Here is a 27,634-nt window from a genome sequence, read left to right on the forward strand (position 1 = left end):
TATAACAGGCAGCTATAATGTCTCGTTATAACAGCCGGTAAGTGACTTGTAGCGCCATCTGTTAACCGAAAACGAAACTATTTAATTAATAACCGTATTCATTTTCAACAGATTTAACCGCCCGAATTAATCGTAATAAGTAAAAACTAACGCATTTCGATGTTTATAAATATATAAAATTTTAGAAATTATATTTACATTATAAAACAAAAAGTCTAAATATTTGAAATTCATTTGTAAAGGGAGAAAAATAAATGCCACAAAAAGGGAGAGAAACTCGTAAGGGTCTCGTTGAATATTCGTCTAAACGTACACGAGTCAACTGCCATCGTGTGAGGAACAGTGAAAAAAACGGGAGAATCGAATGCCGACACACCGGTTTGTGTTATGATCATCTGTTTCCATGGCAACTTTATTTCTTCACCCGTCCAGAGGCTGTCACCCCTATTTTGTAGTCAAGGCTGAGTTTATGCACCAAGCAACGAAACATATTCATTGTTTGTATCTGTGACTAATGCACACCGATCTAGCTCGAGACGACTCCAACTATTTTCCGAGTAAGTCAATTGTTTTCTTTCCCTCCTTAGGTCTTATCGCATAATATTTAAATATTATAAAACGCGTAGGCGTTATTTACCCCCACTCGTTATAGGCAATCGTCGCTTCACGTGTTACGTCTATAGTAAATGCGTACCGTTGTTCAAAATACTTATTTTAAATACGTGTATTGTTTTATGTGTTTTAAAACTAATGTTTAACGTGTCTCGAACAATCGTATCGTTTGTTTTTTAGGTATTCTCAATTTATTTGTTGAGTGAAATTGTGGCGTAGCACTTACCGGTGTATTTTTTTTTTTTTTTGTTTTTGTCTTTTCAACTTTGCGTTTTTTTTCATTTTTAAATTATTTATTTAAAAATAAATTTCATTACTTTCTTCATTTCTTCTGAAAATTCTTATCTGTGTTTTCGAGTAGGATTATGAAAATTATATTTCTTTAATGGATTTCTTTACGTAACTATCAAAAAGTGACTGATGATCGATGCGCTGACGTGTTTCTCGTGTAGTAAAATACTTTTATTTTTCTTCTAAACACGTGAAATTAATATATTTTAACGTATTTAATGTTCAAATTTTAATGAAACGCCGATTTAAGATTTCTTAAAATGTATTCGAGAAATTCAATTGTTATAATTTTTATTTGTTTTGTATATAAAAATTGTATTTTATAAAGGACTTTCACTGATAATAACAAAAAAATATCTTAAAGAATTAATTAAATATACTGTTTGAAATGTGATTCGTATGCGTATAGGGAGGAAAAAGCATCCGTAAGAGCTGTAAATTTCATAAAATTTTACAAAAAATAAGGTAAAAATGTTATTAAATTAATCCTACTGCGTGTATGTCTGCTACATATTTAGACTTCACTTCCAAATCTGTCTGTACTAGCATTTTTGACGATAATTGAAACAACGCAGCTACTAGAATTCATTCAAAATGGCTGCCATTTAGGTTTTAATATTGTCGTAATTGTGTAAAATATTTTGAGAAAAATTTACATCATATTATTCGGAAAACTACATTTTTCATGCCTCAAAGCGCTTAATTTTATATATCGAAAGCTTAAATTTATCAGAGTTTAGTTTATAAAATGGCGGAATGAACATTTTCCCGTAAACTTCTTGGAAAATATAATTTAATATAAAGATAGATATTATACACGAACCAAAAGAAATATAAACTGCCGATTCCTGCCAACAAGTTATTAATGTTGTCGATCCGTCATATTTTATCGGTTACGAAGACGTGTTCGAATCAAAAATTGAAATAATCCTTTTTTATGAGGGAAACGTGTGAAATATTCTTTATTAAACTGGAGAAAAATTAAAATTTTACAAAAATAAATTTTAAAAATTGAAGTTTTTTTTTGCATTTTCATGTTTTAAAATAGTGAAAATGGTAATCAAGTAAACAGGGTTACTATTTACAATAGTTACTGAAATGTAAATACGTGTTTTCAAGACGAAAAATTGAAAATATGCTAATTTTAGTGTAAAATTTCAATTGTACGAATATGTTCTACTTACAAAAGTGGATATCATAATATAAAGTGTGTATATCTCCGAATCCGTGAATACAATCGGCACTTTACAGTCCAGTGTAAAATAAGGAGCAAAATAATTCATGACGTAATAAAACCGATTTCTATTAAGACACATACAGTTAAGCTCTACTTACTTTCGAATGACAAAAAAAAAAAAAGTCTAGCAATTGCCATAAATAGACGTTCAGATTGTCCAACGCTCAGTACAACGATTTTACGTAAGCAAAAAACGCATACGTTTGTATGAATGACAATTCTCATTTTATACAAGAAAATTGAAGGATGCTCGTGTACTACATAAACAAAGGAAGCTAAAAATTTGCGATTAATCAATGAAAAAAAAAAAAAAAATGCACGTTACTTCGATAATTCGTTTCACGCGAGTTATTTTGGGCTACGTTTACAACTACAACGAAACATCGCAGTAAAGTGCTGTTAGATTACTTTGAAAATTCGATTTAACAATTACTAATCTGTTATATCAAACAGAAGACTTTATAGAAAAATCTCGGCTTAACAGAAACGAATCGATAGTAATGGACATGGCTGGTTGAGATTCATTCAATTATTGAACAACAGACCTCGCCCATTTAACAGTTTTACTAGGAAATTGACCCACTTCCTTATAACTTAGCTATTAAACGAAAAATAAATGGAACGAGGGTAATAATGATCCACCGGGATTCACGTGTCACGAAATTTAACAAATTGTACCAGAAAGTTCAACGGGTTTCACGTCGAAAGACTTCGAACGTCGTGATAAACATTAGGTAAAATTCAGTGCCCAAGATATACAAGATTCGGTGTTTAAAAATTAGTATTATTATTAGTAAATGGATTAAACACTTTAAACAGTAGAAATTGTGTTAAAATTATAAAATATTTCGTTGAGTATAGGCACATTCCAGTTCGTTTATATCCAGTGGATAGACTGGAGACTTTAAACAAAAGTTTAATATTCTTTAAGTCCGTCGCGACAAATCGCGTATTTTTCTGTACTGTCACGAAAAGAAAACACACAGGAAAATTCTAGTTTACAAAAGCTAACAATCTTGTAAAGAAACATGTTAGAAGTTGACCTTGTTTATGTTTAAACAGTTTCGTGGTGCGTGACACCGGCTTGTCTCGTGTTCTTTCGTCACGAATTAGGTTTCTTTCTCGATATTTACGTACAGCTTTTTAAACGTTACAATACTATTTACAGAATCATTGTGGCAAAAAAACGCAACATGGGTTGCAGTCCTACGAAAGAAAGCAATCCTCACAAACCGAAACATATTATAGGCAAAAATTACCTATTGCAGAAGATAACGGAACATCAAGGGGGCATCAATTGTATGGCACTAAGTGAAGATGGATCGCTTCTTGTGACAGGAAGTGACGACAAAACTGCTCGCATGTGGAGCACACAATCGAATCCCATCGAATGTATAGGCGTGATGGAAGGTCACACGGGATACATCACTTGTTGCGTTATTCACGAACAATACGTAGTAACGGGGTCTGCCGATCACACGATAAGGAAGTGGATGATAACTACTGGCGATTGCGTTTACGTCTACGAGGGTCACACGTCCAGAATAAGTCGAGTTGTATGTGCCGGCGATTATATATTTTCTACGTCTAGCGATACTACCGCAAGGATATGGATTTTTGATGTTAACGATGTTGGAGACCTTCAGGGGGAGGCGTGCATAAGGACGTTAGAGGTAAGCGGACACAATCCATCACTCGAAAATCATTATCAAATTATTAATAATGTGTAAACCATTTTTAGAAACACACCAAAGCTACTTATCCTATTATCTTCCTGTCCGGAGAGAAAGAATCGGAAGAGGAAGAAGACAACTACGAGTATAAAAGTTCTGACGAGGACATTATAATTACGGGTAGTGCTGATGGAACCGCAAGATCCTGGTCTTTTGATACTGGCAGATGTATAAATGTTAGTAGTATTTGATTACTTATGCTTTGGAGTAGCATAATTTATGAACAATTTAAAAAATCTGCATTACAGACCTTCTACCATAATTCTCCAGTCAATACCATGGAAGCGGATACTACCGGAGACATGCTTTTCACTGCCGGAGGCGATTCGACCATCAGATGTTGGAACATTATAACAGGGGAGTGCATTAGACAAATGAGAGGTCACGGAGGCCCTATATACACATTAATGGTAAGTTAGAAGTCGATTAGAAATACGAAATGTTTCTTGTACCTCATAATGAACAAAATTGTTTTAGATCCACAAGAGGATGTTGTATTCCGGCAGCTCCGATAAAACGGCCCGAGCATGGGCTATGGAGTTTGGAGAATGTACTAGAGTATTTTCAGGGCATAATCACACAGTTTCTTGCCTACGGTATTTCGACGGAATTTGTAAGTATTCTTGTAACTTACATTGATTGCACAGATTTTTTAAAGTTTCGTAATGTATACTACAGTGTACACGGCTTCTGGAGATACTCTTGGAAGAATGTTCGAAGCTAAATCGGGTACCATGAAGAGGTTGTTCTCCGGCCACACCAATGCTATTATATGCATGGAGGTATGTCACTCTCTAAATAGTAAATGATAATTAAGAATTTTCTAGTCATGCCTCTTTTTTCAGGTGGTTTCGGGTAAATTATTTACCGGTTCTTACGACGGTACCATAATGGTATGGGATACGACGGGAGTACGTGACGAAACTGTCTTTGGTGCTGACATTTTCGACAGAAATCAAACAAGTGAACCGCAACTGGAAGATGACAGTGAAGAGTTGCAAAATGCTGTGAAGTTTCTAGATCCGTACATACACGATTAATACTTCACAATGAAAAATATATTGTATATCTATTTTCGGGAACAACTTTCATACGTGTATTAAGAAAGCAATAAGAATCTTAAAGCTAGTTTTTAAGAAAACTAAAAACAAATTTTAATCGTAATAAAATCATTTTGAGGGAAAAACAAGTTAATTATTATACTGTAACTTTATTAAAAAGAAGTTGAAAGTATTGTATAGAATGAATCGTGTGTATATTCAACTTGTTGAGTAATGTGCGCGAAGTAAATATGGACACGGGTGGTCTTCTGCAATACTTTTAACAGATTGAACTGTTTCTTAATGATTACTTGAAACTATGTGTTTATTAATGAGGATCTCTCCTGTCAGCGATAAATTTCTCGAGGCATGAAAATATCTCGAGAAGAAAATGGAACACAGCACCAGACATCAGAGCAGTTTTTCTATCACGTGATATATAAATAGCTGATCAAAACAGTTGTTCATCGTGATTAGTTTTCGTTGTCAATAATTGATATGAATTTGTTTCTAAGCTTACTTATTTAAAATGAAAACAGTTCTATTTAATAACTTTATTAACTAAAATGAATTATTAATGATATTTTTAATTGTATTTATGATATCACTTTACGATAATGGAGTTTTAAAAAATATTTACTTGAAGTACTAACAAATATGACTAATTATTATAAGAAACTGCTTGTTTATAATAAATAACGATGCAATTATTAGCGAAGTTGAGGCCGAAGTTTTAAACGCGAAAACGTGTACGTCGGACGTTCGGCGGCGCTTTCCCGTAAGCCTAGAAGTTTGACAGTGGCGTTTGGAATGTCGAACACGATTCCACTGACTTTCCAAACACCATTGTCAAACTTCTGGGCTTACGGGAAAGCGCCGCCGAACGTCCGACGTACACGTTTTCGCGTTTAAAACTTCGGCCTCAACCTCGCTATTAAAAACGTGCACATATTGCAGAGAACCACCTATTGTCTCCTGCACAACTCTGTACAATATGCAAATGAGTGAGTGATTCACCTTAAAATAGGCAACGCATTGTACAAGTGGACAGTGTCATAAATTGCAAGTTTTGAAACGTTAAAAGTTGCGACTCGATCGATCGTCGTACGAAACATCAGAAATTAAAGAACTAATTTTTTAGACAATTGTTAAGAGATTTTTCTAAAAAAGTAATTCGAAATTCGTCGTTAATGAAGTGAAGTGGCATTCCACAAGTGCCTAAACAGTTCGTGTTAGCATACTGTGTGGTGAGCACTTCTATCGCAAATTCAACTAGCCACAAGATTGATGTGTAGCGCAATAGATAGCACATAGTCAGAGTGAACGAAAAGCATGCATTTAATTGGTTTTTTAAAATAAAAACTTATCTGATAATTACGCTTATTTCTTTACTGTAAACTTGATCATTTTACCGATGTTATTATTTAGCATAAAATTTAATCATTTTTAATGAAATAAAGGTATCGATATACAGGGTGACCCAAAGTTGGCAAAAATATACGAGAATAAGATCCCCATGAGACGTTAGGAAGGACATAGAAGACATTAATTAGTCCAGACATATATTCTTATAATAATATCATTACAACATGAAAATTTACACATTCGTTAATATAACTAGTAATCAAATAACGAAGGAAACTTAGAGATAAAAGATTAGGGGGTCCTGTGCAAATTACAAAAGTACACTATTTTAATACGGAACATCTATAGAAATTACGCTTGCACTTTGATTCGGACTCATTTATTTGCCATTTTGGTACATTGGCACTATATCGAGCTTTAAGGCTCAGTAAGCGCGTGTACGTTACGATCGTAGCTTAATCAACGTATATAAACATTGATGATCGGGCAGAGTGGTGTTTTCGTGGCTGTACCAGTTCTGTACCCGAAAACCGCCGTCTTTAATTATTTGCGGAATGGTTTCTTTCTTGCAAGGATAATGATCGATCCATTGGTGCAGTTGATATTTATCTACACCAAAAACGGTTATGACGATTACGACACCGTCATCGTTAAGATACGCGGAAAGTTTCCGCAAAAATTTCTTATGTTCCTCATCGCTGAATGCGAAATTAGTGATACAATAGAAACAAGTGATGACGTCGAATTTTCCGATTTCCTTGGGAAGTATCTGGTCACTCAGTCCATCACAACCAATGACCGTTTTAACACTGGCGAATTCTTCTTTCGATCTGCTTCACGCCTTCTTTAATTTCTCTAATCAAAATACATTTTAATGAAACATATTCTAATATACTCGTTATTAATTAAATATACTCACTCGAAACCTTCCAAAATGGCCGTTCTCTCGAGAAATGGAGTTAAATCGAAAGTATCGGGATCCTCGTTTAACCATTTCTGTATTTCGTTCCTGTTGATTTCCGAATAATCGGCAAGAACAATGTCATTGTATCGAAGACTAGCAGATGCCATTCTGTGAATGAGTGGACCACAACCAAAATCTAGTAATCTCTTTCCGGGTAAGTTTCCTAGAAGAAAAGTAGCAAAAAATTAATTTCAATTTTAAAATGTTTTTTTTTTTTACGTTTGCAATTACAAATGCTCATAGATGGTGACGAAGTATACAGATTTTTACATTTTATAGTGTTATGCAGAAAATGCAAAAATATAGATTCATTTTCAGGTGAGAAAAATCATTTCAACTTACTCACTATGCTTAATTAAATTTACGTATAAATTTCGGATTTGATTCGTGAAACTACAGGGTGTCTCACAAGTCTGGCATTTCGGGAAAGAGTTTAATTCGCGTATTTTGCTCAATATGTCCGCGGTCTTTCTCGGCAAACAAATTCAAGTGACTGCCAATCGGTAAGCGGAGGGTAATGATGTCACATCCCTCCATCCTGCACCATAATTAATATTCAGTGGTTCATATGTCCAGATGAAAATCTGGAGACACGGAATTAAATGCTTTCGTTGCTTCTCGCTGGCAGCTATTACTGATCTATAAAAATAAGAAAATAGGAAATTTTCCTACAGTGTCAGACTTATGAGACACCTTGGAAATATTTCTATTTGCCGTAGTATAAAATAAAAAGCCCAGTTTGCAATTAGTGATAAATAAAGGAACAAAACCCCAAACTTATATATTATTAGGATAGTCCGGATTCGGATCCGGATTCCTCGATGATATCGGCACCTTAACGTGATAATGACGTATTGTAAAATCATCGTAATATAACAATATCGTCTGATTTTGATGTCTCGTGTAATGAACTTTAAATACCTGATTGAAAAATCTGATGAAGTAATTCAGCCAATATATCTTCTATCTTCGCCCATCTTCCTGTCATGGCTTTATAGTAAGAGGGAGGAAATTCTGACATCCTGTAAATGTCAGAAACTTCGTGGTTTTGATTCTTCTCTCCTTCCATCTTTACGATAATTTGAAATAATAAAAAATAACAATTAATTTGCGTATCTTAAATCAACCAAAGTCAGCATTACGCGGAACAAATATGGAAATAAACATTTCTAGAACGGTAAGTAATCGTTAGCTAACGTCTTGCCCAATATCTTAGCACAAAAAGTCAATTAAATATGTCATAACAACATCGTAAATTCGTTAAATTTGTTAAATTATATTAAATATGCCGCAAAATAAATTTAATTTGTATAAAACTATTCGGAATTTTACCTGTGTAGATACAATATTTGAGTTCGATACGAGTTATATTGGTATATTCGGCGGCAATTTCAAAAATAGTCTTTCGCCTCCTTCAAACTTAAGATTCACAAGTAACAATTTTCAGAACAGCGGACTTTCATATTAAGATAAGATTTTCTGGATTTTAAATAACTTTATCACGAATAGCTGATATTATACATTATTATATATCAGTTACAGCAAATTGTATTATACAATACTGTTAATTGTCACTTCTTCAGTTAGTGAGAATAATTAAGTCTCATAAAATAAATCTCAGCATTATTAAAATATATTTTTTTCTATACTTGCCACCAATAAGCTATTGGGAAACGGGGGAAATTATAACGACCTACACAGCATTCATTATGTCGTTACAGTTATAAACTCGATTAAAATTATTATTCAATTACTCAGTAAAAATTACTGATAAACAATTGATTCTATTTATTAGCGCATAATATAAACTTTTAAATAAATTAAATGCAATTACTTAATATGTTAAGATGATTTAAAGGTGATTTATTTTATTGGAAAATTTTAAGAGCTCGATTATCTTATAATTTTTCGATAATTTCGTTAGTTTGTTAAAGAATTTCATTTATCACTAATTGTGTTCAGAATTAAGATTAGATTATGTTACATAAGCTAAACAAATCACAACTCGGGACCGTTTATGTATTATATAAATACGGCATTAGTCAAATGATAGGTATTTGTGGCTTACGTTTAAATTCCTCTTCTTTATTTGACGAATCTCTGTTGTATTGTCCAAGTTTTCTATTAATTAATTAGTCTATGTTTGAAGTTTTCCCATTACACTCATTTTAAACATCAAAGCAGATATATACATATTAGCACATTATACACACTTTGGTAACAATACTCACGCAAAATACGAATTCACCTGGAAATTCTTACGCTCCAAATATATCGTTCTTATATGGTCTGCGATAGGGATTGTATACCGGTTTGCCGATTTACCGGTTGACCGATAAATTGACAAAAAATCATTCGGTAAACTTACGGTAATTCGGTAAATGAAAAATCCATACTAGAAATTTTTACGTAGAAAATATTGTGTTTATAGATATTTAAAAGGGCTAAAAGGACATCGAAAATAAAAAATCAGGTAAGTGTAAGCAACAATATACCTAATTATTAATTTTATGTGAGATATTTTTTGTTTAATTTTAATTTGAACTTTCTCGGGTGCGAGAGGCGCTGTAAATCGTACAGAAAGCGCAAATTATCATATGTGATTTGCGCTCTGCAGTTTTTGAGATTTTTAAAGGTTTAAAATCTTTACAATCAACGCTTTTCTTAAAGAATAAGTAAATATTTTCTTTTTTAATATTGAAAAATAATAATACGTAAATATTTGAGGTATTTTTTTAAATTAATAGCAATTTTGAATACACCATATTATGACAGGACATTAATGCAATATTATTGTAAAATAACATTAAAATGTTTTACTTCTAACAACTGTTTAAAATAATTAAATACAAATATTTATTACAAGATTCTAATATTATGCCTTAAGATTGTGCAAAATACGTATTATTTTCTTGGGTAATCTCGGATTTAGTCGAATTTATGGACCCGGGCCTGCCGAGGTACGCGCAGAATTAGAAAATAAATTAAAAGGATTTCAAATTTCTTTGAAAAATGTTGTCTGCATAACATCGGACGGAGCTGCCATTATGAAGAAAACGACGAAATTACTCAATAAAGACCATCAGTTATGTCTTGTACATGGATTGCAAATCGCAATCATAAAAGTTCTTTACAATATAAGCACATCGGATGTACGGGATGACGATGAATATAATGCTAATTTACTGCTTACTACAGAATCTGATTCTGATAATTCGGACATTGAATACGATAATTTTGAAATAAACCAAGAAACTACTGGCTGTACCGAACTTACTGTACGAAATGCAGAATTAAATTCTTTAATTACAAAAATACGGCAGATAATGAGACTTTTTAGAAAATCGCCAACCAAAAATACATTACTACAAAAATATGTCAAAGAAATTATTGAAAAAGAACTTTCTTTAATTTTAGATTGCAGAACTTACTAAACATGCTGGAAAGATTTTTATTACTTAAAGATGCTGTCCGAAAAAGTCTATTAGATTTGAAACTGGACTTTGATTTCAATGACAGGGAAATAAAATTACTACAGATATAATCTCGAGCCTGCAACCCATTAAGTTAGCCGTTGAAACACTGCAACGAAAACACTAATTTATATGTAGCCGATGTTACTTTGAAATTTATGTTGGATGAATTAACCAGCCAAAATACATTTTTAAGCGTTGAACTGAAAAAAAGCATTAATATATAGCGTAAAAGAGAAAAAGGAATGTTTATTCGGACATATTACGCTATTTGACAGACCGTAATTTGGTTTTGTCGGGTCGAGAAAGTTATGACATTTTTAATATAAACGGTAAAGCAACAATAATCAAAAGCATTGTTGAAATACTTTCGATTATTGTTGATAGTAGTCAAAGGCACTTAAATGATCCCGATTTGGATTCCAATTCAAAGTCAGATAACGAAAATATTGATATTTCTACACCAAATGTCGAATTATCAACGAAGCGGAAACTCTACGACCTTATCGAACAAAAACAGAATGTCGAGAAGAGTCGGTTCCACAAGCAAAAAACACGAAAGATTGGAAACAAATAGTAAAAAAAAAAATTAGAATACTTCCGCCAAGAAAAAGTACGGGGGAAGTATATTCAAATAGTATTTGATTATTTAATATACCATTCGTCCAAGTGTTGAACCAGAAAGAGTATTCGCGGGATCCGGATTATTTTGTACAAAAATTAGATCAAAATTAGGAGATAAGACTTTAAATAATTTAAGTTTCTTGAGAAGTTACTTTCTAAAAAATGGTAATCAATAAAATGGTATTAAGCACTATATATTATTTCTGTTGTATTTTTATTTTTCTGTACTATTTTATTTCTGTTTCTAAAAGTTATTATTTTAGTTTGTTTAAAATAACACTAATTTTTATAATTTTTATATTCTATATCTTTGAAATAAAAAATGTGAAATAGAAATCAAAATGACTTATATTTTTTATCGCCTTAAGTTTATTTTTCAGGAAAAATTTACCGGTATTTTAATTTTCATTTACCGAATTACCGGTAAATGAAAAATTCGGTAAATTTACAATCCATAGTCTGCGAATGACATACTTTTAGCCTCGCTCGACAAGAAATTACGTCGAACAAATTTCGTAAAATGCCCCAATTTTATGCGAAAGGAAGTCCTTCGCCACTCACTCGTCAGTCGACACTATTGTGGGCCTGTCCACGCCTCCGTGGGTATTGAGTAAAGGCCTTTCTAGTACCAACGGGACAAAAAAATATGGGTAAGGTAGTTTAGTAGTTTATGGATTATCTTTGGATTTTTACAAGTAGTATATTTCTCTGGGGATTTTATACGCACATTTACTATCGACAAAAGTTTATACTGTATTTTAAGCAAATGTACTTTTAAATTATATTTATTAATTGTAAAGATGTAATATTTCTATTAATAAAAATGCTTCGGAAAGGAGCTTTTAATTGTCGGAAGTTGCGCAATTTGGTAATCTCCAGATTGTTCGGTATCTTTGCACTTTTTAAAGGTTAAAATGTTAAAAGTGCGATAAACTTCGATATCGACCCACCTAATGAAACATTATGTAATTGGCTTTTTGTACAGAGTAGTAAATCAGTCCTCAACTTGATCTCGGATGCTCCGATAGCAGAACGTTACGTCAACGTATAAAATTTCTTTTCCTGTAAACAACTACGCAATACTTAACTAATTTAACAAAATATTATAGTCGAATGACTTTCATTAGTCTATCGTGCAGCTATTGAGACGAATCGGATGCGTACGAAATGTAGATTTAAGGACCAGGCATGTTAGTGTCTCGCAAACTTTATTAAATTATTAATTATTTTACTGATTACAAATATCCATTTAATTCATCATTAAGCAAATAATTTACGTGTAATATCACAAAGAGAAACGTGTAAGACCGTGACATTGACCGATAACTTCGTACACTTAATGATATACAATTCAAATCGAAGACCTTTGATTTATTTACATATAACCATCAAAATTTAATTAAAATAAGAGCATAATACTAGCATTTTATCATTAAAATTTATATCGACCCTCTTATAATATTTGTATTTTGATTTTATTTTATTTATTCGTCATTATTGAAACAGTTTTTAGACGATTTAATAATCGTATAAATGAACTGTATTTCAATAATGATAAATAATTTGAAATGAAGAATAAACCGGGATTTCTGGTCTACTGTTGTCGAGTGGCAACGTGATCTCGTTGAAAATGAAAATGTCACGCGGTAAAGTCCGTTACCACGTGACATTTTCGATACTCGCATCGAAGAACTGGGCACCCGGATCTTAACTTTGCAACTATAGCCTAATTACCTTAGAAACACTATAAACAAATATAACATTTGAAATGATGCACCGTGTATAAACTGTGTAACGACTTGTTTACCGAGGAGTAATTGTGGCAAATTAATGTACTTGAAATTAATTACCATAATTCGTTTTGACTTTTAGCCATCGAATATAAACAATGCTTTTCTTTAAGATAAGGAACGTCGAAATCATACCGATTCTTTACGGAGAATGCAGAATCTTTAATAGCCTCCTCGATGTCTTCTTCGTTCATCGAATGAAAATCGATCCATTGACTCCCAAAGTACTTATTGACTTTCAGCTCCGTTAATATAACCAAGACTCCATCGTCACTCGGATACTTTTTGAGTTTGTGTAAAATTTTATTAGGGGGAAGGTCGGGTAGTATCGGACACCTAAGCTTTTTCTATATTTTAAAATATTTTCACAGCTCAATTGGACCAAATTACATTCCATACAAAACTTCATTGTTCTATAAAAACTCCCGTTAAAACTCATTTTTCTAAGATAAAAAGTGTAAAAAATTTATTTATATTTTTAAGGTCATTACATTTTTATCAAATTTACTTGTGGAGGGTTGTATCGGACATGAGAAAAATCGGCAAGAGAAGAATTACTTTTGGTCAGCAACAACTTTTTATTATTAGGCAGAATTATTTTTGAGAAATTGATAAAAGTACAAATTACAGACTGTAAAACCGAGTTAATACATGAGAAGAAAGTGGTATAAATGAGAGAATTTAAAAAACGATCAGTCTGAAAATTTAACAATTCGTTTTAATGACAAATGCATTCTACGTTTACTTTTTTTGGTAATGAACACATCGTATTCATAAAACAGATTGTTTCCTTAAAGATCGGCGCAATTTTCGTGAGCCCAACCTGCACACATCCTACACTGAATCCAGTCTTCTTCAAATGTTTCATCACAGATGATGAAGTGATTCTCTTGGTCTTCTCTCTTTTCTTGAACTGATTTAAGCCTATTGGCTGTTTTCTTTTTTGTCTCTCTTTATTTAGACAATTTTCCCCCAGCAGTTTTCTCTTAGCTGCACAGATTCTTTCTTTTTCTTCTTTCTTTCATTTCTTCTGCCGTTGTTTACCCACATTGTCTTGTAAAACAAAAATATTCCGTGAGAATATAATTCTTATCAACCTTAAACTGTTTCGAATACAACCCGTAACACTTCTGTCTCATACAAACCTCAACATTTTTGTCCCATACAACCCGAAACATCATGAAACAAAACATACTAATATGTATGTTACCACATACGTATTAGTAAGCTTAAGAAGATTTCTGGCCTACAAGTTAAAGAACAATAAATGTTGTTTCCAACAATAAACAAAAAAAACCTTATTCTCATTTTCAGGCAGACTATGACAACCAGAAGTTATCTTCGTTCACTCTAAACACTATTAAAATACCAAATTTTTTGCCACGTGTAAACAACACTGTTGCTTAACGAAATATGGCGGAATCTCAACTTTCTTTATTCGCCCAACACGCTGGTGTCTTCACAAGTTCTGCCATTTGTAGCAAATGTTAGAAACAACGCTTGTCCGCTACTTCCCGACCTTCCCTGTTCTTCTATAATGAAGACAAAGACACAGAGATGCTGTGGAAACACGTAATGACGTCGAATTTACCAATATCATTGGGTAATATATTATCTTTATGCCCCGTCGCAAGGTATTACCAATTTAACTTTATTGTGAATCCTATTTTCGATCTTTCTAACCTCCTCTTTAATATCCCTAAACACAAATGTTCTGATGAGGACGAATTTACAATAGTGACATTAAAATAAATTCAAACTAACCTAAAATCTTCTAAAATGGCGTAAACTTCCAGCAAGGACGTCGAGTCGAAGCAGTCATCCATTTTTCGATTTCTTGTCTGTTGATACCGAAGTAATCGACGATTTCGAAGTAAATACGACGCGACGATTTCGCCGAAATATAAATTCGTTGTTGCCATCTTGTTAATGAGCGGGTCAAAACTAAAATCTAATAATCTTTTCCCCGAGGGCTCTTTCCATGTGTAAATGGCATGGAATGTTTTACTTTAATCTTCCTCTCGAAGAAGACCAAAGACAAACACACCCTGCTACATTTAAATTAACAATTTATTTTGGAAATGTATTTTACACCCGAAAACTTCGCGTTAAAGAAGTCAATTGAATGAATCTAAATTAAAATATTGGACACAAAGAACGATTTGGCTGACCGCAGAGTCAAATTGCTGCTTAAATACTTTGGGTTTATAGATACTTACGTGGTTCCGTGAGAGGATGAGACGATAAATGCATCGGTTGGACTACCACTCAAGATGCATTAAGTTGATATGCCTCGCTCGGATCGCACGATAACACTTTTCCTTTCGATGACACGACGGGAACTAAATCCTTCACCTTTCGACGAAAATTATCTCGGAATTTCCGACCCTTCCTCGGACTCCTTCCACAAGTTTTGGTAGACAGATGGTTCGTCGCGTTTCATTGGATCTTTCAACAGCCAATGAAAGTTTACGAAAGTATCTATCCACCGTTTTCTCAGCAAATAATTCAATTCAGGTTCACTAACATCTAATTTTTTGCTGGGCTTAAAATTCTTTTAAATTTACAAACGTTTTCAACCTATTTAATATAGACCATCATCGAGTTTAATATTATGGCCTATATTAAATAATATTAAACCTTACGATAACCTATATTAAATACGTTGAAAACCATTGTAAAAAAATGAATTTTAAGCCCAGCAAAAAATGAATTTTATTTACCAACACCTAATTTTTTCGTAAACCAATTCAATTTGAATTGGTTTCCAAGAGATGTACAAGGATTATCCTTTGATCCAAGGAATCATTTCCCAGGTCTCTCGCCAATTTTGTCTATGCTTTATTTACAAAATTTTAATATACAATGGATGATGCATATCTTGGCAATTTCTTCCCGCTACACAACTGACTTTTCGAAACTTGCTGTTACTCTACGTATTTTCGGCCACCCCACACTTCGGTGTTACGCAAGAGAATGTGTATTCTTAAATATATTTTATTAAAATACAATGATTACGCTATTTAAAATTAGAAAGGTTCAAAATAAGCATTATACTCTTTTCCGAAATCAATTTTAAGTCAAAAATGGCACAAAACGCACCCCGAATATCCATTTTACGAATTTACAGTCATCAGACATTACTTCTGTTAATTAATTAAATCCACAAATTACAAAAATTACTTTTTAATTAAAGAAAAGCAGAGAGCCTTTTCATAATAATATAAATTTTATTACAAAAACTTTGTACATTTTTCTTTAAAATTTATATTTAAAAATCGATTTAAAGTGCTAATATTTATATTACATATACATAGCACCAAAAAACAGTTAACAATTGCAGAAGTATCGCAGCACTGTCTAATTTATAAGAACCGTTTATGGGTTCGATCATGGTGGCACCGCTAATGAACGATAAGGACAAATCAGTTAATAGAGTGGGAGAAGATTTCTGTATCAGAGATTCCAATTTCTTAGCTTCCGTTATACAAGATTCGATTTGAACTTCGGTGGGATGATCCATTGTGGTGACGATCAGAGCGATAATGTCCGATTTAACGCTCAGATACGCAAAGACATCGCACTCCAAGATCTTTACGTGCTCGCGTAACTTCTCTGCCAGTGTTTGAACCACGACTGGCTCCACGTTACCGATCGTTTCCACTATCCAGTCTGTCATCTTTCGAGTAAATAACAAGCGTAACGCCGCACCTTCGCGAACAAATGCGGTTAAAAGACACATTCAAATGTTAGAGTGGATGAAATGTTAACTTTACTTACCACACACCGGACAACACCCTCCCGGTGGATACACGTGCGGACAATATTTAGACGGTAGAGGAGAACACTTGATACTGTTACATCTCGTAGTTGTAGAGCCGTCTGGAAAATTAATTCGAATTTATTTTTAGAAAATTTATCTGCAAATAGTCAAAGAATGGTGTTACATTTACACCATTGTTTGACAAGTGATTCGTTCAGTATTATAAATGTGACGTGTGACGTGTGTCAAGATAATTTAAGCGGGATTTCACGTATAAAAAATAATTTAACACTTAAATTAAAATTATTACTTGGGATTTATATATTCGTCTAGGAATCGGTAAATCATTGCATTAAATTATTTTGGCGAGAAAAAGTATTGTGGTTAATGATTACCGTAATTTCGCGGAATGACCGACATGCCACATAAACCAGCATGCCGATTAAACTGCGACTGAAATATGAAATTAATCAGATGTAACAAAACTAGTTAAAGAAAACCTTCAGGATCAGGTCATAAATACTAAAAACTACAGAAAACACATACTCAAAGATGCAACACTCACAAATGACACATGCAGAAAATGTCACGTCATGCCAGAAACTATACAACATATCACCTCTGGTTGCAAGCTCTTGGCACAGACAGATTATTTACACAGACATAATCAAGTAGCAAATATAATACACCAAGAGCTTGCAAAGAAACACAAATTAGTAGACATCCACGAACCATACTACAAATACATCCCACAGAAAGTATTGGAAAACAACACGCACAAAATGTACTACGACAGAGCCATAATCACAGATAAAACAATTTACCACAACAGACCAGACATCACACTCATTGACAAACACAATAAAATCGCATACATTATAGACATATCCATTCCAAACACTCACAATATACAAAACGCATGCACTGAAAAAATTAGCAAGTACACAGAACTTGCCCAGGAAATAAGGCATCTGTGGAGGATGGATAGGGTGCTTATTGTACCTGTTGTTCTCTCCTCTACAGGTGTCATACCACACATGCTACACAAAAGCCTGGGCACATTGGAATTGAATAGAAACACATACATCACACTGCAGAAAGCCACTATATTGAATACATGTCATATTGTGAGAAAATTCCTGAATACAGACACACACACTGATACATTTCTTTAATTTCTGTTTTGGTTACTATGCCTTGACTCTGGTCCGGCTTAGTACACAGCCACCGGTGTTAACCGAGTATATCTCACTTAACCCAACATAATAATTAATTATTATTATTTTATTTTTATATATTTTTTTATATATATTTATATATTTTATTTTTATATATTTTTATATAACAAATTTTTAATCTTGCTGATGAAAATTTTCTTTTATTTATAGCATAGAATAACTTGATTTCTAGACGTTTATAAATTTAATTAACAAGAAAATGCTTACCGAAGGCTCCCACGGCAACACAAGGGCCCATGTAATCCACCGAAACTCTTTCGGCCCACGCCGCACATTCGCTATTGTATGTCTCTCCGTTATGTCCACATACCACCCCATTACTTCGGCAGTGATGCTATTTATTAAACTACACGTTATAAAAAAGCTAACTGCAAATTGAGATTATTTAATATGTTCCTTAAAAGTTTTCCTTACCATACATTTTCCATAATAAGCCAGAAGCTTTTGCTTTTGTAGTAACCAACATAAATTGTTATGTTCAATATTGTCGGTATCGCAGACGGGAGAATTTAATTGTAGATTGCAGTTTTGCTCTATGTCGACTAGTTGATAAAGTAAAAAGAGAAAAATTAATACAGAATTTTAACTATTTTATGAAATACATTAAAACAAATACCAACCGCAGTCGTATTGTTTACAGCTTTTATGATTAATGCTTAGACATACTCGCTTCCTGGGAACGCATCTATAATCAAAGACACCTGTATTTATAAGAATATAAGCAAAAAATCTCAAGATACTATAATTCTGTTATCAGCGAATTAGAAAATAAAGTGGTTTACAGAGAGAAGTGTCTTTGACACACAAAGAAGAAAAACACAAACCTCATCAAATTAAATTCTATTTTCATTCAATGTGACTCTCATAAAATCAATAAATTTGTATATTTAAATGTCAACCTGAACTCTAGAATTCCTTTCCTTATACAGTAAAAATATTATAAATTAAAAAAGAATAAAGTGTAACTAACTAAAAACTAAATTACACGTCACCCCCAAGTATTATTAACATTGTTCCGGTTGAAAATCACTGTTTAACACCTCCAAAGCCAGACACACAAAAATTAAAAAACAACTAAGGACTTATACAAGTTCTGATCCCTTTCGAAATGGACATCCACACTCAAATTAATTGGGGAGGGGGAAACAGTTTTCATTCAAATCATATGAAAAGTTTCATATTTTCTCTATCAAAATCGAACATAGAACCAAGTTCGGATTCCAAAACAAAAAGCTTTTTTTCAATGGGTTAAAAATTACGATATTTTTGAACATTCGCAGAAAAACATTCCAATTCTGTCTAAGTGTTCGTTTGCTCCGCGAACTCGATCTACTTGTTCCCAACGTACAGTAAGCCTATACTATTTGTAACAGAAATTTAGTGACGATTCATCCATTCCCAGTTCCGCTGTTTCCTTTCGAAGCAGAGATAGTATCGTGGCGATTTCAAGCTATGTATTTCATATACGTAGGCCTATATACAGTAAATTCATGTCTGCTCATTCTTATGTTGTCTGCATCACACTTTTATGCCCTTATTAAATAACGGTAATTCCATAATTCGAAGTTTCGTGAACTTGAAATGCTTTTCAATACCTTCCACTTTAGATTAAATGAAGAGTTAACGAACTCCGGTTTAAATGTAACTCGTAGTCGGATTACCAGCTAATCGTCATTGGTATTCGGATAAAAATATAACTAGGGTTTCGCTTCTGTAATGTCTTCTATAGATAAGCGCCTCAGCTCGACCCGACATCTGATGGATAATCAAGTGAAAGTTGAAATGTTGTAGGCATCGTAAATTTGGAGTGATAAAAAATACGGTATTATAAAGAATTAGTACAGTTTCTATACATCTGTATATTATCGCCAGATAAAAACGTTTTCACTAAATGAACCTACATTCTTAAAGCTTTATCACATTATAAGTTAGTAAATTTCACTATCACTCTTTATCGCATAACGAATATGAAATTTGTATTTGTACCCGTCTATGAACAATTTAACACGCAAGGTCACGATGTACATATTTTGCGGACTAATTCAGAAGTCGTGGAATATGACTTCTGAATTAGTCCGGAAATGCCCCAGATTCGCAAATTGTTTATTTCAATCATTTGGTGTTTGATCCTGTTGATTCGGAAATTCCTACGGATTGGGGATACGCAGTACTAAGCATCGCCTCATTGGAACATATTTATCACTCTTTTAACAAATATTTCTACTCCAGTTGATTGAAGCAAAAGTACAATTTTATACATCTGAGATCTTTAGATATTTTATTTTGGGGAACGACATCAAACACAGTACGTTAAACCCTTAAAGAACCAAACGTTACAAATTTGCTATCTGTCAGATTGAAGTTACTGCAGCGTATAAACAGGCTTACAAACAAAGTTCAGAATGTATACGATTCATTAAAATTATCAAGTGTTATTAAACTTGATGATGATGGGTACATTTCTTTCTAATAACGTTTTCATGTCTGCCATTAATATATTTTGCCTTAAGCTTCTACTTTAAGGTGTTATAATACATCATTTAATGGTAACGTCGTAATAACGTACAAAAAACATCGAATTCTAACAGGTTTACGGGTGGAAAATGTAAGATTTGAACTGGTGTAGACTGGGCTTAAATATCCCGCTTCACTGACACCAGTGTAAGATTTGCCGACTTTAAAGGGGAATACGATTAATCTCGCGTCAGGATGAGCTTAAGGGGACCCGTGTATGTGGACGGTGGCGAAGGAGGCAAATGACAACAAGTGTTTACATGCGGAAAACCGTTTATTTGGACGAATTCATAATTACATCGGTTCGATTGTTCCAAATCTCGGCGATCTTCAGAAACGTGAGAATTCGGCTGGTTGATCTATCCAGTCCCGGGCGGACGAGAAGGGCCGTTTGACGATGGTGACGGGCGGTGACACTACTCACACACCGTTGGCTTAATCCATAAAAGGTAGTCCGTAATTCCGAAAAAACACTCCTTTTGACCTTGAAGTCCCAGTTTTTATACGTTTTTCTCGTGTACTATCCACCTTTCGGATTGGTCTCTCGTCCCTCTCCTCGTTTCCCGATTGGTCACCACTTTGTTTTCAAGCACGAAACGAGACCATGTCGGGTCGCGGGAAAGGTCCGATTCGAGGTGTCTATTTGACACCTTTGTCGACTATGCTCCAAGATTGTTGATAGAACCACAACACCTGCACTCATAATTTAATCCGTTGTTTGCAATTGATGTCATTTTGGAATTTTAACAATCACGCGATATTTTTCTATCTCTTCAATTTTCCCCCTTTTCTGAAATTGTTTTCCTGAGTTTTCTCTTAAGTATTTGTGTCAAACCTATACCTCTTTATGAGCGCGTGTGTCACCTTTGGATTGAACATTAACAGGTCGTTAACGCGCGGTGTCGTCGTCCCGAGACATCGTTGTTTACATTTTTCGTTACGTTGTTTTGATCAAGAGTTTTTTTTCCTCTCTCTCTCTCATATAAAATATCGATATTTTTTTCACAACAGGATTCTGCATTTTTTTGCGATTTCGGACCGTCTGGGTTCTCACAAAAAGTAAAGCGAATACGGCCAACACAAACGTAAACATCAATCACCCTTTCACCGAAACTCCGAGCGCCCACTATGGGCAGTGGCGTTTCCGAATTCCCCATTCGAGATCAAATATGTCTTATTTCCTAAGTGCATGGTGTGTACAATATGCTGACCACAGATTTGAAAGAGAAGCGTCTAGAACAGGGTTGTCCAACCTTTTTTCCTAATGGGCCAAATTAGAAATTTAGGTATATTCAGCGGGCCATAAAGGTACTTTATATAAATATATGCTTTTTCAAAGTTCAAAATGTAAATATCAAATTTTAATAACAAATATATATTATTACAAAAAATACTATATTATTAACAGTAAAAAAGAATTATACACAAAATAAAAATAAATTCATTGCGATTTTTTGACATTGCCTTCCTTTTATATTGTCAATATCTGCTTTTATAATTCTAGTCTTACTTCTAAGAATGATAGTTAAATGAGAATCACTCAACCTATTTCTTTCAGCAGTTTTGATGCTTTTCATGCATGAAAAGAATTGTTTGCAACAGTATTGTACCGGTACACATGCACAGGCGACCGGATGGCCAAGCGGTCAAGGTGGCAGCCTATCGCTCAGGGGGACCTGAGATCGTATCTGGAGGGGTCGAAAAATCCCCAGGAATTTTTCGGGGGATGGTCCGTCCGGATATGTCGGGCCCCATCCGTCCTACCCGGCCGCCCCTTTGTGGGCTTGCAAAAAAGAGGCTCTCTTAATGCCCACGGGACGGAAAGAGTTAAAAAAACCCACGTGCATAACAGTTCTCTAGATAAAACAGTTTTCTAAAACCAATTACGACATTACGGCATCAAAGTGAAACAAGAATTAGTAGTACGACATACTTTACCAAAATAAGTAAAAATATAGGCCTACCTAAAATTTTAGGGTGCAGTGGGGTGCATAAAAATGTTAAGTGAATCGCAGTGCGGCCCGCGGGTTGGACATTGTCGTGGCTATAATTTGGCTATAGGAGGGCGGCGGGTACATCTCTGCTTAGAAGTCTTTGTAGCATTGAAGCACGAGGTGTGCTTACCTTCAATGTAAAGCTTGTGAAAACAGTTTGTTAAGAATAAAGTTGTTATATCGTTCAAGGACTGGATTAATCGTGAGTTCACATATCTTAGCATGCGTCAATAACGTAACAGACATCCCTGGTCTAGGCCGAGCGACCAATTATGTCAATTTCTTCCGCACCATGGCGCAAATGCAACGTCAACTTTTTCTCCCCATCCGAAGAGTAAAACTGGCGCTTTTATCGTTGTTCATCCTACTGTCAACGTTGTTGAATTTGTAATTACGAACAGAAAACAGAAGTATTGTACCGGTATATCACAAATCGTACTGTTTAAACTTTATCTTGACTATATTTTAAACCACCCTCCGTTTTATTTAACGTGTAACGAGTTCGACAACGTTGACAGTACGATAAACAAACGATAAACGTGCTACGTTACCCTTCAAATCGGGCGAAAAGGCTGACGTTGTCGTTTATAAGTAATCTAAAAGTTTAGCTTATTTTCATTTTTATCTGATACAAATTACTAATAAACGAATCTGTAACTATAAGCAGAAAATACCACAAATCGAGTCCGGCCGTTGGCGCTGTTAGCCGTAGCGTCATAATTTAAAACTGATGTTTACCAGGGCCGTGTTCAGTAACGCAGAATTCTTGCTAAGTCTAGTTATGATGCAATGTTGAACTCGTTTCTAACTACTGCTTGACTTCTTTCTTTCTTTCTTCTACCTGGAACCTGACGATTGGAGTTTATTGATATTCGCTTTTACTCCGAGAGTCGGTGGATGATCGCTAAGCGACCGAACAGCTGGACTTATAGAAGACGGCCGAACGAAACGCGGGGAAAGATAGAATGCCTTCCGGTAGGACTTTTATGGGGAGCTGGCCCCTTTTTAGGCATTATCTGCAAGGAGAAAACCCGGAAAACTCCAAGCTGCGAGTCTGTCTGACCGGGGTGTGAACCCACGAACTTCCCCAGTGTTTAGGGTCTGGTTACCGCCGGTCTCCTCTCACCACTAGCTTCTTTTATCTATTCTTAGCTCCGCCCAATAAGCCACTCAGAATTCTAACTTAGGTGTTCTGGGTTACCGAACACCGCCCTAGGCTCTAAACATTTGTCTTGTAGAGTTGTAGGAGACCGTCTGTCTTTGTAATCTGTGAAATGGACCATGCGAAACGGTCTATTTCACAGCAGATCGATGGCCAGCAAACACGAGTATAGGAAATGGAGGAGATATCAACACAAATCGGACGCAACGCAGGTCGTAATTTGACTAATTTCCGAAACATAGTATTACAGGAATTATTATAAGACAATAGAAAAAAAACAAATACGATACTTCATCCAAACAGAAAATACACACCTGCCCAGGAATTATCGTGTAAAGAATATAACGGTACTCGGGGTGTCATGCCAAGGAAGAATAAACAATTGAAGATTGTTATAAAAATCTAAACAAAAAGAGCCTGGAAAAAAAGGCTCGGAAAGACAAGATATTCATTTAATAGGGAAGGAAGATCATCATCGAATTAACCCAAGTAGTAAGATACGGTCACAATTTATAAAACACGTGTTTGAGTTTTAAATTAATCAGTCATACGTTTTAATAGCTGAGAGAAATAATGTTAATTGCACGAGTGTTTACTCGGAATTTTAACCCATCCCCGTCTTGTGAAGTAATTTTTACCAACTTTTTGCCAACTAGATTTGACATACCAATGTTAATTTTAAGTGTAACTCTGATTACAGAATATGGCCGTCGATATTGTTAATGGTAAATAATAGGATAGCCGTAGTTTTAGCTCGAATTTAACTTTAGATTAGATTCTCAAGTAAACTATGGATTTGGCACAAATACGTTGAGTCCCAGCTGCTCCATTGTGGGTCTAGCCGAAATGGTCAGAGGGAAAGTGGCTTGCTTAAATGTCCCAGGAAAAGGCATTTCCAATTCAAAAATGGAATAAAATAATAACGGTATTAAAATTACCTTTGTTGCGGGCTGCACGAATTAGGACTACAGGGATCGGAATCGAAACACGCTCCAAATTCAAACCGATCGTCGGTTAACGAATCGCATCTGAAAATTGCCACTTCGTTACGAATTAAAGCGCCATATTTGATAATTTTTCATAAAAAAAATTTATACCTGGCTACACATGCGCTGGGGTAAGTTTTTCCATTACTACCGCAGACGGGAACGTAATGGTCCGGACAATTACACGGTAAAGCTAAACGATGGGAAGATAGGTAAAACTTTAAAATATAATAAACCTAAATTTCCTTAAGAAAAACTGAATCGATGCTAACCTTTATCCAGATCCCGTCCCGAAGAATGGCATTTTTCCTGCGTACAGGTTAACGTTCCGGCATAACAGAAACAAATATTGCAGCCTTTTTGAATCCTAGTATTGTGAGCTATTATTACATAAAATTACGTTACTGTTTCCGCTAATCTACTTTCATTTAAATAAAATTTAAAACTTACCGATTTTCTTTCCGCCGTTCCAACAGTTGTCGTTGTTTCCGCAGGGTGCTTTTATACAATCTACTAACTCGCCTTTGAAGTTACAATAACAAACTTTATAACAGACAATATTATAAACGTCGGGAGTCATAGGTAACTGCACGTAAGTTCCTCTAGCCACTACCAGATTGGATCTTTGCCCCATTCGGCATCCTATTTAAAAATATCGTCGATAACTGTCGTAATACATTGAAGTATGCAGAATTATAAAACATAAATAACACGTATTACCGGGAACGCAAGAATACGGTAAACATCCGCGTCCAAATAAACAGGTGTGAGTCACTATACAAACTTCGTCTTCGTAGCAAGGATTTGGTACGCACGGAGTGGTGACTTCAATTAGATGATTCTGATATTTGCTTGGTGCTAAAGCATAATATTTTATATTAATTCTCTACAATAATTAAATCTAAATGACAATTTAGGTCTGTATAACTTTAATTGAAAATAAAAGGTTTAAAATCTGCATTGCAGGCATACTGTTGCAACAAATTTAGAATTGAAATTGTATAAAATTTAATATAGATGTTAATTAATTAAACAATTTCACTTAAATTCTTTTTCAGAGTATTTATTAATATACTGTTTTATGGTTTAAATAATGAAATCATATATTCACATATACTATAGGTCCTTCTTTCTTGTCGTTTAATTTAAAGCATTGGCTCTTAATATGGTTCTTAAATATCTTAATCTGAGATTGAGATATTTTTATGGAGTATCTCACATTCTTAATGTTTCAGACCAGTATTCCTAAACTTTTTCCAGCCACTTGGTTTCATAAAGTTATACTCAATGTATCCAATCGTGCTCCAATACCCCATAATCCATTTTTCCTTGTTGAGAAAGGCTTGAAAATATTTTTTAAAAACTTTTCTTCTTACTTGTTTTAAAAGAGGAAAGGGAAGTTATCGGTGACCCCAACCTTTGCTCCAAGTCACCGCTCAAGATCCTGCCTCCGGGCCCCTGCAACCTACTTGCTTCTTTTTGCCCCCCCTGGATTTACTCATCACCCACAGGGGACGGTAGTGTCCACTTTGGGAACCATTGTTTCAGACTTTGAATTAAAAAATTTATAGAAAAATTACACATTTAATTAGGAACAAAAATAAAGTTGTGGAGTTTATAACTTAATATAGCCTTAAAACCAACTATTAATTGTATTTCTAAGTTTTGCCTCTGTTTATTTTGGTAAGATTTTTGAAATTCTTTGTTTATCACTAAGGCTGTTTTTCAAATTAAGTGATTATACATGTAAAATATTGGGATGATCTCATCACCGTAGATTAAAAAAAACTTAAATTTTCCATCATTGTGGTAGAGTGTATTCTAAAAAGATTGAAAAGTTACAATACAAAGCAACAGAAAAGGTTAATCATTGAAAGTTATACGAGGGTAATTCCAAAAGTAAGGTCTCCTATTTTTTTAAAAATAGGAAGAAACGTTTATTTTCAATACTGTTCATATTAGTTTAAAGCTTGAACATTCATCTATTTTTCTACATAATCGCCATTTCGGTCGATGCATTTTTCTATGCGCTGTGGCAATTTTTGTATGCCTATATGTCATTACCAGCTCGCCGCCACGTCATGTTAAACCGATTGAAATTCATCACCAATTGATGGAAGTGTGTGGCAAGTCATACATAGATGTCAAAAACATCCTCAAGTGGTGTAGGGAGTTTGCAGCCGATCGTACTGAAATTTACGAGGAAGAAAGAAGCGGAAGTCCGTCAATTTCTGACGAGACAATAACAAAGGTTGATCAAACCACTCTGCATGAAGATCGGCAAATCACTCTGGATAATGTCTGCATTTTGGTTCTTGGGGTTTCCGGATGCACCAATCATAGGATTTGAACGGAAAAGTTGCAATATAAAAAGAAGTGTGCAAGATGGGTCCCGCGACATGGTGGCAAGCTGGTGTAACATAGGCATACAAAAATTGCCATAGCGCCTACAAAAATGCATTGACCGAAATGGTGATTATGTAGAAAATAGATAAATGTTCAAGCTTTAAAATGATATGAACGTTATTGAAAATAAACGTTTCTTTGTATTTTTGAAAAAATAGGAGACCTTACATTTGGGATTACCCTCATACTAAGAGAAATATCTATGTAACTATCCTAAGTGTATGTGGATACAAAGCGTGAAACCAAAATATTTACAGGCTGTTTTAACAGAAACAACATAGTTTATAAGCAGATAGAATCAATACGTTTATTGCAAACTAATAAAAGTTGACAGTAAATAATAGAAACCATAATGAATAAAATGGATACATTTAATAAAAAGCAAAACTTGATTGTCACTGTTAAAAATTGTAAAAACTTTCCATTCAATCCAATTTTATTA

The 27,634-nt window shown here is 34.2% G+C and overlaps 3 protein-coding genes across 4 annotated transcripts in view; 1 reads left to right on the forward strand and 2 right to left on the reverse strand.

Annotated features, from left to right (window-relative positions):
• Nucleotides 1–296: 296 nt before the first annotated feature.
• LOC136987484 (WD repeat-containing protein 86-like) lies at nucleotides 297–5,305 on the forward strand. 2 transcript variants are annotated; one of them, XM_067285217.1, is made up of 7 exons: nucleotides 297–557; nucleotides 3,309–3,813; nucleotides 3,882–4,049; nucleotides 4,122–4,283; nucleotides 4,351–4,486; nucleotides 4,552–4,655; nucleotides 4,719–5,305. In XM_067285217.1, exons 2-7 carry the CDS (start codon nucleotides 3,334–3,336, stop codon nucleotides 4,911–4,913), a joined length of 1,245 nt encoding a protein of 414 aa, XP_067141318.1. In that variant the 5' UTR covers nucleotides 297–557; nucleotides 3,309–3,333; the 3' UTR covers nucleotides 4,914–5,305. The 2 variants fall into 2 exon arrangements, with proteins under 2 accessions (XP_067141318.1, XP_067141319.1); XM_067285218.1 differs by having other exon boundaries at nucleotides 298–557; nucleotides 3,409–3,813.
• A 1,360-nt stretch (nucleotides 5,306–6,665) lies between these two features.
• LOC136987502 (indolethylamine N-methyltransferase-like) lies at nucleotides 6,666–8,614 on the reverse strand. Its single transcript, XM_067285238.1, has 4 exons — nucleotides 8,575–8,614; nucleotides 8,164–8,311; nucleotides 7,198–7,405; nucleotides 6,666–7,133 (listed from the first exon to the last, which is right to left on the reverse strand). Exons 2-4 carry the CDS (start codon nucleotides 8,309–8,311, stop codon nucleotides 7,082–7,084), a joined length of 408 nt encoding a protein of 135 aa, XP_067141339.1. The 5' UTR covers nucleotides 8,575–8,614; the 3' UTR covers nucleotides 6,666–7,081.
• Nucleotides 8,615–16,418: 7,804 nt separating this feature from the next.
• Nucleotides 16,419–27,634, reverse strand: part of LOC136987505 (reversion-inducing cysteine-rich protein with Kazal motifs-like) — a 28,337-nt gene continuing 17,121 nt past the window's right edge. Inside the window, exons 13-22 of the mRNA XM_067285242.1 lie at nucleotides 25,507–25,644; nucleotides 25,237–25,428; nucleotides 25,059–25,166; nucleotides 24,898–24,979; nucleotides 24,739–24,828; nucleotides 18,751–18,815; nucleotides 18,545–18,672; nucleotides 18,338–18,464; nucleotides 16,910–17,011; nucleotides 16,419–16,840 (exon numbers count right to left, since the gene is read on the reverse strand). Coding sequence (XP_067141343.1) covers nucleotides 16,428–16,840; nucleotides 16,910–17,011; nucleotides 18,338–18,464; nucleotides 18,545–18,672; nucleotides 18,751–18,815; nucleotides 24,739–24,828; nucleotides 24,898–24,979; nucleotides 25,059–25,166; nucleotides 25,237–25,428; nucleotides 25,507–25,644 — 1,445 coding nt within the window. The 3' untranslated portion in view covers nucleotides 16,419–16,427. The remainder of the gene's footprint in view (nucleotides 16,841–16,909; nucleotides 17,012–18,337; nucleotides 18,465–18,544; nucleotides 18,673–18,750; nucleotides 18,816–24,738; nucleotides 24,829–24,897; nucleotides 24,980–25,058; nucleotides 25,167–25,236; nucleotides 25,429–25,506; nucleotides 25,645–27,634) is intronic.

The sequence above is a fragment of the Centruroides vittatus genome, unplaced genomic scaffold (genome assembly GCF_030686945.1).
Source record: "Centruroides vittatus isolate TY-2023 unplaced genomic scaffold, ASM3068694v2 scaffold_2342, whole genome shotgun sequence".
NCBI classification, from domain to species: domain Eukaryota; kingdom Metazoa; phylum Arthropoda; class Arachnida; order Scorpiones; family Buthidae; genus Centruroides; species Centruroides vittatus.

Bases quoted from the DNA above. Each gene is read 5' to 3' on its own strand.
- LOC136987484 (XM_067285217.1), top strand. From the start codon at position 3,334: ATGGGTTGCAGTCCTACGAAAGAAAGCAATCCTCACAAACCGAAACAT. The intron at 3,814-3,881 runs GTAAGCGGACAC...AACCATTTTTAG, and splicing joins CGTGCATAAGGACGTTAGAG to AAACACACCAAAGCTACTTA. The intron at 4,050-4,121 runs GTTAGTAGTATT...TCTGCATTACAG, and splicing joins ATACTGGCAGATGTATAAAT to ACCTTCTACCATAATTCTCC.
- LOC136987502 (XM_067285238.1), bottom strand. From the start codon at position 8,311: ATGGAAGGAGAGAAGAATCAAAACCACGAAGTTTCTGACATTTACAGG. The intron at 7,406-8,163 runs GTATTTAAAGTT...CTTTTCTTCTAG, and splicing joins TCATCAGATTTTTCAATCAG to GAAACTTACCCGGAAAGAGA. The intron at 7,134-7,197 runs GTGAGTATATTT...TATTTTGATTAG, and splicing joins GCCATTTTGGAAGGTTTCGA to AGAAATTAAAGAAGGCGTGA.